Raw genomic sequence first — 12,279 nt, forward strand, 5'->3', positions numbered from 1 at the left:
AAAAACAAAAACATTTGCTGAACTATAACATGGTCTGAAACTGTTGCGAACAAATAAAATACTTTCAACGTATTATTTGGTCCTGAATATTGACATTGGCTTTAAAAGAATAAATATAGAACAGTTCACACCTATTTTAATAACTGGTTTGAAATGGTTTTTCTGTTAAAACAAGGTTTCTTTTTTATTTGAGGTGTTGAGATGTGTAAAAGCTGAAGGAAGGAAAGAGTTAAAGCTTTGTGCTGTTCCAGGAGGAGGTTCCTGGTTTTTCCAGGGACAGCTGGATATTCCCACTTTATTCCAGGACGGACGCTGTGAGGATCTGAAGCGATGAAAACGGTAAGAGATTTTTCTTTTTTGCACAGCCGGCGTCATTAGAAGTAACTGAAGCTGCAGAAGATCACATCTATAGCATCCATAAACCAGGAATCAGATATGATTTAATCCACATTAAGTGTGTTTTTTACTGAATCCTGCAGACGTCAGTCATCTGTTGGTACTTTTGGACTGAAAAGCAGATTGAAGTGAAAATCTGAGTTCATCCTGTCAGCAGAAATAATGTGTGATGAGGTTTTTCTTCATCCATTAACACAGTTTAAACTTTTACTCTGCTTTTTGGTGATGGTGTCGAGGTCAGAGAGGTAGTCATATGACCAGAGGATGTTTGGTTTGAATCTATCACTGATGGCAGCATGCTTACATTAGTGATAATAATGATAATAATATAATACGTTTATTTATATTGCACTTTCCAAAAACCAAAGCATTGAACAAGATCAACCCCAGCACAACAATGCACATATAAAAGAAATAGATAAAAATCTCAAATTAAAAACCCTTGTACAAGTATAAATCCCCATTAATCTTAAGCAGTAGAAAATAAATATGTCTCTTAGAAATCAGGTGCTTACATTAGTGTGAATGTGAGGAGTCATTAGGGGTGGGAATCTTTAGACACTTCACAGTTCAATTTGTTTATAATTCTGCTGTAATTCAATTATAAAATGCATTTGTTTCTATACAGGATTTCTTTTTTTCTCACAGTGTGACTGCTTGGTACTTTTCAAAGTAAAGTATTTGTAAAGATCCATGAATAATATTCTTCCAATACATTGTAGCTCTTATTCACTGATTTGAACTTCTAAAAACTCGGGGGACCTGTTGACACCCCCCCCCCCCACCACCACCACAACCTAGCACCACATTGCATTGAGTAATGACAAATCATAGATTTATCTAATGATTGCTCAGCTGCGACATTTCTGTTATCGCATGTTTTATAAGTCTTGTGCATTATTATTATTATTATTTTTGCAAAACCAGATGGTCTGATCTACTTGAGGTTTCAATCAATCAATCAAGTTTTATTTCTATAGCACTTTACAACCGTTTTCACTGAACCAAAGTGCTTTCCAATAGCACCAGCTAGAGATAAAATAAAAAGAAAAGTACGAAAAACACAAAACACAATAAGAGCATCCAAAATAGAATAAAAATAGACAGAAAAGTGTCAAAGCAATTATGTGCAAGGTGCTTAGGTTTCTTCCTGTTATCAAAAAAAAAAAAAAATGCTGTGCCTGCTCATGTGTTGGTCATTTCAACAAATATGAAATTCAGCATATAGTCTTATGTCTCTTTGTCAGACTGAATGGTTTACTGAAAAACTTAAACACTTAACCAAAGTACAATTTAACATTTAGGGCCTGATTTACTAAAGTTTTGCATGTAAAGACATGTCCAAGTACCAATGCTCCTGCCAAAAAAAAATAAAATAAAAATGCATACTGATTTACTAACAGTGTGCACTCAGGATTTCATCTTTCAAATGTACAATAGAGCATATTGTTTAATTCCTGAATATGCACTTTGTGGTGTGTCCACCCGAGTATGCAGAATTCTGGATATTGATTTATCAAGGCTACAAGCAATTTGACAGGTTGAGATTGCACCTGTTATTTAGCACATTTGAAACCTTAGTGTCATTGCAAGCACAAAAATCCCATAGTCATGTGCTGTGAGCTGTTTTGGTTTGCATTTCTTTGTTTTCACCCAGTAATATTTTTAACACAGAAAACAACACAATTAAACATTCATTTTTAATGGCCTGTTTTTAACTAAATTAAACATCCATCGCCTAAATAAAATCAAATGTGACATTTATCATGTCACCCTTAATTAGAGTAAGCGGATATAGACAGTGGTTGGATTTATCATGTCTTTCTATGGAATACAAATTTAAATACAAAGTCCTGTGCACACCTGTCCAGTGGTCAGCACCACAATCAGGACTATGGACAGCTCCATGGACAGTATGGATAGCAACCACCTACATATAAAACACACAAACGATTGATGTCACCTACCATTATGTGACAGTGAAGAGAATGAAATGCACCTCGTTGTGAGAATACACATTTAAGGATCGACACCTTAAACCAGAGGTCTCGAATTCATTCCAGAAAGGGCTGAGAGGGTGCAGGTTTTCTTTGCAACCACCCACTCCATTTTCAAGGAGCATTCTTTTTTTATGTTTGTGTTATATGATCCAATATAACACAAGTTATATTGCAAGTGGGTGATTCAAATTCATTTTGGGCTTACGGTCATGAACACATACAAAATCCTCATTTACATAGTTCTGTCTACATGACATTATCACCTGCTGTCATTTGTGCAATTATTCTTAGTAAATCAGCTGGAAAATGTTCACCAACCCAATGCACAAAAGTCTGGAACGCCAACGGAATATAATACTTGGTCCATGGGATCTTAGTACATCAGGCCCAGAGAGTTGAATTCTGAAAATATAAATGTTAATTTATTGTGAAAAAGAGCTTTTTGTCAGACTGAAACACAATAGTTTTGTTGTTTATATAAGAACGGGTGAAAAAAGGACTTAAATCTCCTTTTAACTCTGTTTTCAGCTACGACTGGTGATTGGTTGATTGACAGCATCGGGATCAACATGGCCCATCTCTTCCTCGCCAGTAAGATCGTCATTCCGAACGACCCTCACTCCAGAGGTGCTACCAGGCTTCCTCGGAATGCCACAAAAATCCCGAAGTACACCTCGACAGAGAAGTTGAACAGGGACAAATTTAGAAAGGAACAAAGAGTTGTCATGACAACCGTACCACATGTCAATGAGGTCCAGCTGACCGCCGCCACAGGTGGCGCCGAGATGTCCTGTTACCGCTGCACCGTGCCATTTGGCGTGGTCGTCCTTATCGCCGGCATTGTGGTGACGTCTGTGGCGTACGCCTTCAACCCCCATGGGTCCACCATCTCAGTGCTGGGGCTGGTTCTGCTGTCAGCTGGACTGGGTCTACTGGGTTCTAGCGCCATCTGCTGGAGGATGCGGCTGAGGAAGAAGAAGGACAAGCGTAGAGAGAGTCAGACAGCTCTCATGGCCAGTAAGGGTTTCTCTGTGGCCTGAAAGCACTCGTTCAAACGGAACATCTTTTTATTTTGCCATAAGATCACATTGCTGCTTTTTTCAGCGCAGAAGAATAAACAAAAATCTGACATTTAAGGACAAACTGTAATCTCGTCACTCACTGAGAAACTTTACTAGCACAACGCGACATGAAGCGACATTTCGTAGCTTCGTCCAGACGCCATGACAAGCGAGTGATGAAAGACGATTTCAGTCTTATTCGTTGTTTAAATGACAGAAATATTTCCCAGACACTGCCCTCTTGTGGTTGTTCATGGTTCTTATGGAAACAGTAAACCTGTGGGTTTGTGCAAAGTGCGTAACACCAAGCTGTAGTGACGCTCAGCATTGTTGTTGTTTTTAAACAGGAAGTGTAACTTTTCCGAACTTTGACCAAAACATTTAAAGTTCTTCTACATGATACAGACACCATACAAACACATTCAACGCTAGTTAGTTTCATTTCATTTTTTAAACTATATCAGCGCAACATTATGTTCAGGTCATGTGATCACAGAGTCAGCCATACTGCTAAACCACGTTGGGTCCTGGATGACAACCATCCAGGCAGATAAGCCATTCATCCTTACCCTTAAAAGTAACCATGTAACTGCCGCAGCCAGGTGGGCGTGTCTTTGGCCTTTGAAAGGAAAATAAAGCTGTACGGCCTTTCAGATTTCACAAACCTGACAAAATTTAGTTTCTACTGAAATCCAGGCATTATAATGTAGGTTTATCTTTGAAACGTGTTGCAAAATTACAGCTGATTTTAATGAAAAGAATGTATTTACCTGAGGAATTCCATAATGAATATTTTATTTTTCTGCATGATACATGAAGTTTTTAAATGACCAGAAATGACCTTTGACCTTACATGATGCACGTTCCCAGGGCGTGCACACTATCACCCATGCAACGTCTTCTAAATCACTTCAGAGGTGTTATCTGGTTTCAAAAACAATGTTCTTAGATTTCAAAGAGTTTATTTCTTGCTAACGTTTCGTTTACAAAATATATGAAAAATATATTAGACTTCCACAGAAATAATCTGTTTCTGAGCAGTTTCCACCATGTTGGCATATTTTGTTCAGATGAGCAGAGAGCTGACGCCACCGTGCCTCTCTACTCTGACTGGCTGTTGCCGAATGCTTCCCAGCATCCCTTGAAGTCGGGCAAAGCCCCCACGTGATCTATGACATCGTTATGGTCACTACCATAGACTGCATGAGTCACTTCCGAATGTACAGTGCATCTGGAAAGTATTAACAGCGGCTCACTTTTTTTTTTACACACAATACCCCATAATGACAATGTGAAAAAAGTATTTTTTTTTTGTTGCAAATTTATTTAAAAAAATTAAGAAATCACATGTACATAAGTTGGAGAGAGGAGAACCTTCCAGAAGGACAACCATCCCTGCAGCAATCCACCAATCAGGCCTGTATGGTAGAGTGGCCAGATGGAAGCCACTCCTTAGTAAAAGGCACATGGCAGCCCACCTTGTTGGGAAGGTGTCGTGACACGGACCCACAACAGGGGGCGCTAAAGGAACGGACAATGGATAAGCCAACCAGTAACAATTTAATGTTGTGAAAACACACAACGGAATACAGACAGAGATATGGATTGCCAATGAGACACCAGGTGATGTGTGGGCAGGCTCGAAGATAGAAGACCTCTGGCGAGAGATGAGCCGATTCCCACACAGCTTCCACCACCAGCGGGCCTGAAGAACACCGGAGCCGCCAAGTCCCGAGTCCCCAGGTGGCCTCTGCTTTCGGCTGTCGACCCTGGTACTGCTGGCAGAGAACAGAGAAAATCCAGGTGAGTGTGAATCCGCACACTCAGTAGTCCACTCACAGTCAATGTTCTTTAAGGAGGGAGCACCTCCACCTCCAATCACACATTCGTGCAGCTCCTGTGTAACCACTTATCTGCTATGGAGCGTGATGCGAAGTCGTCGCGGTCACGCTCTTACTCCAGCTCGGATAAGTACACCACAGGGCAAACGGCTGCAAAGAAGAGTTTAGTTAGCAGAGAAATTACCGCAGAGGTTACCTCTTGGTTGCTGATTTCTCGGCGGGGAGGTGGAGTTGTAGTCCGGCTTTTATGGTGATGTGGTGAATGAGTGACAGCTGGTGCAGATGATGAATGACAGCTGTCACTCTCCGTTGCTCTGACGCCCTCTCGTGCTTGAAGCCCGCACTCCAAGCAGGGCGCCATCTGGTGGTGGTGGGCCAGCAGTACCTCCTCTTCTGGCGGCCCACACAACACACCTGGAGTTTACCAAAAGGTACCTGAAGGACTCTAAGACCATGGGAAATAAAATTCTCTCGTCTGATGAGACAAAGATTGAACTCTTTGGTGTGAATGCCAGACACCATTTTTGGAGGAAACCAGGCACCATCCCTACAGTGAAGCATGGTGGTGGCAGCATCATACTGTGAGGATGTTTTTCAGCAGCAGGAACTGGGAGACTAGTCAGGATTGAGGGAAAGATAAATGCAGCAATGTACAGAGACATCCTGGATGAAAACCTGCTCCAGAGCGCTCTTGGCGTCAACCTGGGGCGACGGTTCATCTTTCAGCAAGACAATGACCCTAAACACACAGCCAAGATATCAAAGGAGTGTCTTCAGGACAACTCTGTGAATGTCCTTGAGTGGTCCAGTCAGAGCCCAGACCTGAATCTGATTGAACATCTCTGGAGAGATCTGAAAATGGCCGTGCACCAACGCTCCCCATCCAACCTGATGGAGCTTGAGAGGTGCTGCAAAAAGGAATGGACAAAAGTGCCAAAGATAGGTGCACCAAACTTGTGGCATCATATTCAAGAAGACTTGAGGCTGTAATTGCTGCCAAAAGTACATCAACAAAGTATTGAGCAAAGGCTGTGAATACTTATGTACATGTAATTTCTTAGTTTTTTATTTTTAATAAATTTGCAAATTAAAAAACTTTTTCATATTGTCATTATGGGGTGTTGTGAGTAGAATTTTGATGAAAAATGAATTTACTCCATTTTGGAATAAGGCTGGAACATAACAAAATGTAGAAAAAGTGAAGCGCTGTAAATACTGTCCGGATGCACGGTAGTTCAAGGCTATCTGTTTGTTTGAATTTTTTCCCTTCAGGGGAACTCTTTTTTTTTTTCCCAGACAGTGCTAATTTTGATCATATTGGCAATGTCATATAATGAATCCCTTATTTAAAGGCTAACAAATAAAATTATACTGGTGCCAAAGAAAATTCTTTTTATGACTTAAATCTTAAAAAAAAACCCCACCAAAGGCCGTATATTGATTTAAGAATACTGGATCTAGTCCCAGGTCAGAATTTAATCACCCCATCCTTGACTCCAGGCTCATGTGTGCAACAAACATCATAAAAATGAGTTCAGCTGTCTGCAGACAAACAGGATGAAATCACCTCCTTACCTCACATGGGGACAAAACAAAACCAGAGTCTGGGCTGTAAAGTGAAACGCTGACTCTCGCCAACGTGATGACGACTTTTTCTTGTGATCAATGTTTCAGTCAAAGGTGTGAAAATAAAAATCCATCCTGTTGTTGGGTTAATTCTTATATTCTCTTATTTCCTTTTTCCTCCTTGCTGTCACTTTGTGTGCCTGAGGACCCAAACAGGTTTGGATCTCAGAATGTTTTGGGGAGGGTGTGAACCTGCTGCTGTTCCACACCTCTGGATTCTCAGCTGTTCAGTGTCAGGAAGTGAAGGGAGGGTCGGGACTTCCCTTCTGAAGCATTCTCATGCCATCTGAGTTCCATCAGCGTCCAAACACCCGGAGCGTTTCACAAACCGATCTGCACTGGGGTCAAGTCAGTTTAGATGATGATAAGAGTGCTCAGAGTTTCTGCCTCCACCAACGACAAAGGATTCTCGAACTTTGCATCAGGATTCACATTATTCCATGTCTGTCTATTTGTTATTGATCCTGATCCAGATCTGTATCATTTTCACTTGCTGTTTGAAATATGTATGCCGGAAGATCAATGGTTTAGAAATTGATGGAAATGTGTTCAATCCCACTCTGTCAAATCAAATAAACCAATAAATTCAAAATCCAGATTCAGTTCCTGATGCACATCCCATTTGTAATAGGTTTCTCCTCAGACTGTTTGAATGGGTTTTGTGCAATTCACTTCAAAGTGTTTGAGTAATTCTGCAAATAACCAGCTTGTAACCTGATTGCTGAAGATACGAGCTCGTTAGCAGCTACTGTCAGGATGTCGGCTCAAACCACTTACTGAAAATCCAGGAAAACCAAAACAATCAAAATCATCTAAATTATCTCTTTAGAAACCCAGTTATACTGAATATTCAGCATGAATCTGATTTCAACATCATGGCCTCCATCACACGCTGAGGTGGTTTGGACTATCAGCATCTCCAAATCTGAAGACCAAAGAGAAAAATCTGCTGTGGAGACCCCAAACAGTCAAGAAGAGAGGAAAGAAAAAGATGATGATCTTAAAAAAACAAATCATTTGGGTTTTTAGGTCATCCATCTGGTGTTTATTTTTTTTTAATTTATTTATTTAATTTTTCATCCAGGACCAAAAAAAAGCCTCCGCAGCTGGAGCTCAGCCTGGTTCCTGAGCACAGTTCATCCTGCAAACAATGAGGACAAGACGTTGACCTACTTTTACTGTACATATGTAAGTCTTCCAAGCTGAATCTCTCAAGTTCTACTTGCCTCCCAGAGGGGGCTGATGTTACAGGTTTATAGTAATTTTTCATCAGTGTTGGTCCTGAAGGTTTCATGAAGGACTTATAAAAGCTGAAACTGCAGGTCTGATCTGGGCCAACTCTGTATGGACATAGTGGAACTGCCTTAGGTCCTGGGTGGTACCCATTCAGGTGTGGGTCATCCACATCTCTCCAAAGTAACGGTGTGAGTGTGTCCTTGGTCCTCTCCAGCCACTGGGGTCCTAAACACTGAGACACATGGGTGCGGGATTATGTTCAGAGAAACCATATGGACAAATTGTGGTGGCTGATGTTCCCTCACAATGGCAGTGATCCTCCTCATTTGAGTCTCACTAAACTAACCTTTCATTTGACACAATGTCATTCCAGTGGGACCCAAGGATCCTCCATCTCAGCACTCAAAGGGTGAGACACTGGACAGAACGCCAGACTATCGTAGAACCACATATATACACAGACAAACCCTAAGTTCTACACACCTACAGCCTATTTAGAGTCACCAGGTCACCCAACCTGCATATCTTTGGAAGTGGGATGAACCCGAATGGAATCCATGCCAACATGGGAAGAACATTCAAACTCCATACAGAAAGGACCAGGTGGGAAGAGAACCTGGAACCTTCTACAGTGCTAACCACTAAGACACCGAGCCGCTCTCGCACCCCCAGACTCTACAGTCTCCAACAGTTTCCGTTGTAGTTTTCTGTCAGCATCGTTTCTTCTGACACCAGTAACCATTTGTTTTTTGTTTTTTCAGGTTATTTCCACTGTCTCTATAATCATCTGTGCTCGAATTTTCCTGCTCTGCTATTTTTACTCCACCTTTTTTCTCCTCGTTCTATCGAGGACTCAGAGCCACTGGCCTGAAAGCTATTTCCTGATTTTGATGTTTTTCAGCATTTTTAAAGATCCTGGATTTCCTCTTTTCATTTTCTCTGTGTGTGTGTCATTTAGACAGGACATATTTATTCCTTTTTACTGAGACCTGCTCACCTGTTGATGCACTTTGGACTAAAATCAGTCTGCTTCATCTAAGTAGGTCTTTAGCAGGCCCGCTGGTGTTGGTGCTTATCCCCGACCCCGAGTACTGGAACATGAACTGGATAAGAGTCTATGATTCTCCCTGGGCAGGATGCCAGTCCATCACAGGTTGCTTTTCCAGCCAAGGCTGGTACCCACTCACAGCTGGGTGGACACAGACAGGTAATGTGACCAGGACCAAACCCGTGTCTACACCTACATATTGGTCACCCAATTGGTTCCAACACTTTACCCACTCTACATCATAATAAGAACAAAATTAAAACCCACAACATCACAAGCATGATGCTTATCCACTCACTCACTCATCTTCAACCGCTTACACCAATTAAGGGTCGCGGGGGGCTGGAGCCTATCCCAGCAGTCATAGGGCGTGAGGCGGGGTAAACAATCTGGACAGGACACTATCAGGTCTGGAGGTCGGATTCGGCTGAATGCAATTGCAAGACTCTGACAACTGGCTCTGTAGGTAAAAGCAGTTTACTAAAAGAGTAAACTGGGTCTGGTACAGTGAAGCAGTCCAACAAGAGTAATAAAAACAGAATCATCAGGCAGAAGGCGTGGTCGAGGATACACGCAGGTAGTCGTAACACACTTGAGGCTAGCAAGTCGAGAATACAAAAACAGAGCTGGAAAGAAGGCACAGGGCGCATCAATCTGGCGAAGAACAAGGAGAACTGAGGAGCTTAAATACACCCAGGTGATGAGGTGCTGATTAGGAACAGGTGTGCATGAAATGAACCAGAAAGAGGGCGTGACCGGAGAGAGAGGGAAACCCCCACCACCAAGAGTCAGCAGAGAAAGACAAGAGAAAAAGGGACAGACAGACCCCAACAGGAAAAAAAAAAACCCAACAAGAGACTCAACAAAACCAAACCAAAACCAGAAAACAGAAAACAAAACCCCAATCCTGACAGGACACCAGTCTGCCACAGACCACACACAGACAAACAAACACATTCACACTCAGACCCACACCTACAAACAATGTAGTTTGGTTCATTTCAAATCAATGTCTGTTGTGAAAGTGTAGGAACACGGACCCACAACAGGGGGCGCAAATGAACGGACAATGGAGGAATCAAATAACACTGTTTTACTGTTGTGAAAAAAGGCACAACGAATACAATCGATTACAATATGGAGATTGAGTCTAATTACAACGGTGTCGTGTGGGCAGGCTCGACGATAGGAGACGTCTGTCCAAGTCGAACCGGAACCAACCCGATTTCCTCTGCCACCGAACCCCGGGAATACTGGAGCCGCCAAGTCCCGAATTCCCAGGTGGCCACTGCCTCCGCTCGTCGGATCCGGTACTGCTGGCAGGAAACAGAAACAGTCAGGTGTGGATGCGGCTGCACCCAGCAACACGGAGGGTGGAGAGTCCACCTCCACCTCTCGTCAACAACAATCAAGAAATGTAGGAAGGTGAGTACTTATCCAAAACGCTGTCTGGTAGTCAGCTGTCCTACAGATAATCACAAGAACACAAGTAAAGTCACACGTATGTGTAGGCTGAGTTTGTTACCTCTTTGGTAAGGCGATATCTCTGCAAATGAGGTGGAGATGCCGTCCTGCTGATATACCTCCTTATTGATTGGGATCAGCTGTCTCCAGTGATGGGTGACAGCTGTCATCCTGGCTGCTCCCGTAAGGCGGCAGCGCCCTCCGGTGCCTGGAGCCCGCACTCCAGGCAGGGCGCCCTCTAGTGGTGGTGGGCCAGCAGTACCTCCTCTTCAGCGGCCCACACAACAAAGTCTTTCAAGTCCAGACTTAAGACGCATTTATTCTCCCTCTCATATGGCTAGCGTACTGGCATAGTATGGAACTATGCTTCCTATCCTTTTAAATTCATTGTATTGGCAACAGAATGGGTCTCAGCCTCAACTTTATCTAAATTCTGTGTCTGTTAGTGAAGCTTAGGGCTAGCGGCCGGCGGTCACCTTTGTATTTTCTCTGCTTTCCTGTTGATTTCATGCTGATAAATTATATCTTAGGTGTAGTTTTTTTCTAGCCGACTGATTATCGTGTTGTTCCCTCTGTCTGAGGTACCGATGACATCATGTGGGATTGCGTGACTGACGACTGCAAATCGCAGGGTGCTGGACTGACTGTGAGGTGCCATGCCTGAAGCTGATGCAGCACACTGCAGGCTGCGTTTGGAATGGACTCTGCCACGGGAACAGGCCCACTGACAACAAGAGGAATGCTGGATGTCCCCTGCCTGTGGAATGAATGCCTGCGTGGACTTCTCATCAAATACTGCATCTTTTGTTGTGTTATGTTCTGTTTTGTAAAACTTTGCAAACTCCTTGTACCTATTAGAATGGGCTAAGCAGAGGGTCACCCCTTTAAGTCTGGTCTGCTTGAGGTTTCTTCCTCAATATCATCAGAGGGAGTTTTTCCTTACCACTGTCACCTGTGTGCTTGCTCTAGGGGTTGGTAATGTTCGACCTTACTTGTATGAAACGCCTTGAGACAGCTTTGCTGTGATTTGGCGCTATATAAACTAAATAAATTGAATTAAATTGAACTGAGTTGATTGAGAACAACGGAACTCATTTTTCCGCTGTAATAACAGTTTTAGTACTTTTTTCGTGTTACTTTGGGATCACAGTGAGACTCCAAAGAATCCAAATCCACATCATTTCATCTCCTGCTGTTTGCCTACACAGTAAACAATAAAGGATTAAATTACATTTCCAAAAAGAGCTCCACCTCCTCGACCTGTGACCGCACATGCTTTCAATCTAATTTGATTTCAAATGTAAAAATAATCACTGTGAGTGACAGAATGTGAAGCCGACATTTAATACATCAGAATCTCCAAAGCGAGCATGGTGGCGAGCTGACAGGTATGTGCGTGTGTGTCCTCCATTTCGTGTGTGGCCAAACCAAAATGGCGTATTAAGTTATTAAAAGTGAGCAGCGGCTTTCGTCATTGGCTGCTGACATTTGATGCTGAAGGATTAACATCCTTTAGAGCTCAAAGCCCGCTGCTCGCTCTCGTTCTCTGTCATCCCTCTCTCGTGTTGTACATCCTCTCGCCGTCCTTCTCGCCAGCTGTCCCTCAC

General features: G+C 42.7%; 1 protein-coding gene across 1 annotated transcript; it reads left to right on the plus strand.

Moving 5' to 3' along the window:
* The first annotated feature begins 240 nt into the window (after positions 1 to 240).
* On the plus strand, positions 241 to 3,513 carry LOC117530435 (transmembrane protein 100-like). Its single transcript, XM_034193315.1, has 2 exons — positions 241 to 339; positions 2,925 to 3,513. The coding sequence occupies exon 2, from the start codon at positions 2,966 to 2,968 to the stop codon at positions 3,434 to 3,436; it is 471 nt and encodes a 156-aa protein (XP_034049206.1). The 5' UTR covers positions 241 to 339; positions 2,925 to 2,965; the 3' UTR covers positions 3,437 to 3,513.
* Positions 3,514 to 12,279: the final 8,766 nt, after the last annotated feature.

This window comes from Thalassophryne amazonica, chromosome 18, assembly GCF_902500255.1.
Source record: "Thalassophryne amazonica chromosome 18, fThaAma1.1, whole genome shotgun sequence".
Lineage (NCBI taxonomy): Eukaryota > Metazoa > Chordata > Actinopteri > Batrachoidiformes > Batrachoididae > Thalassophryne > Thalassophryne amazonica.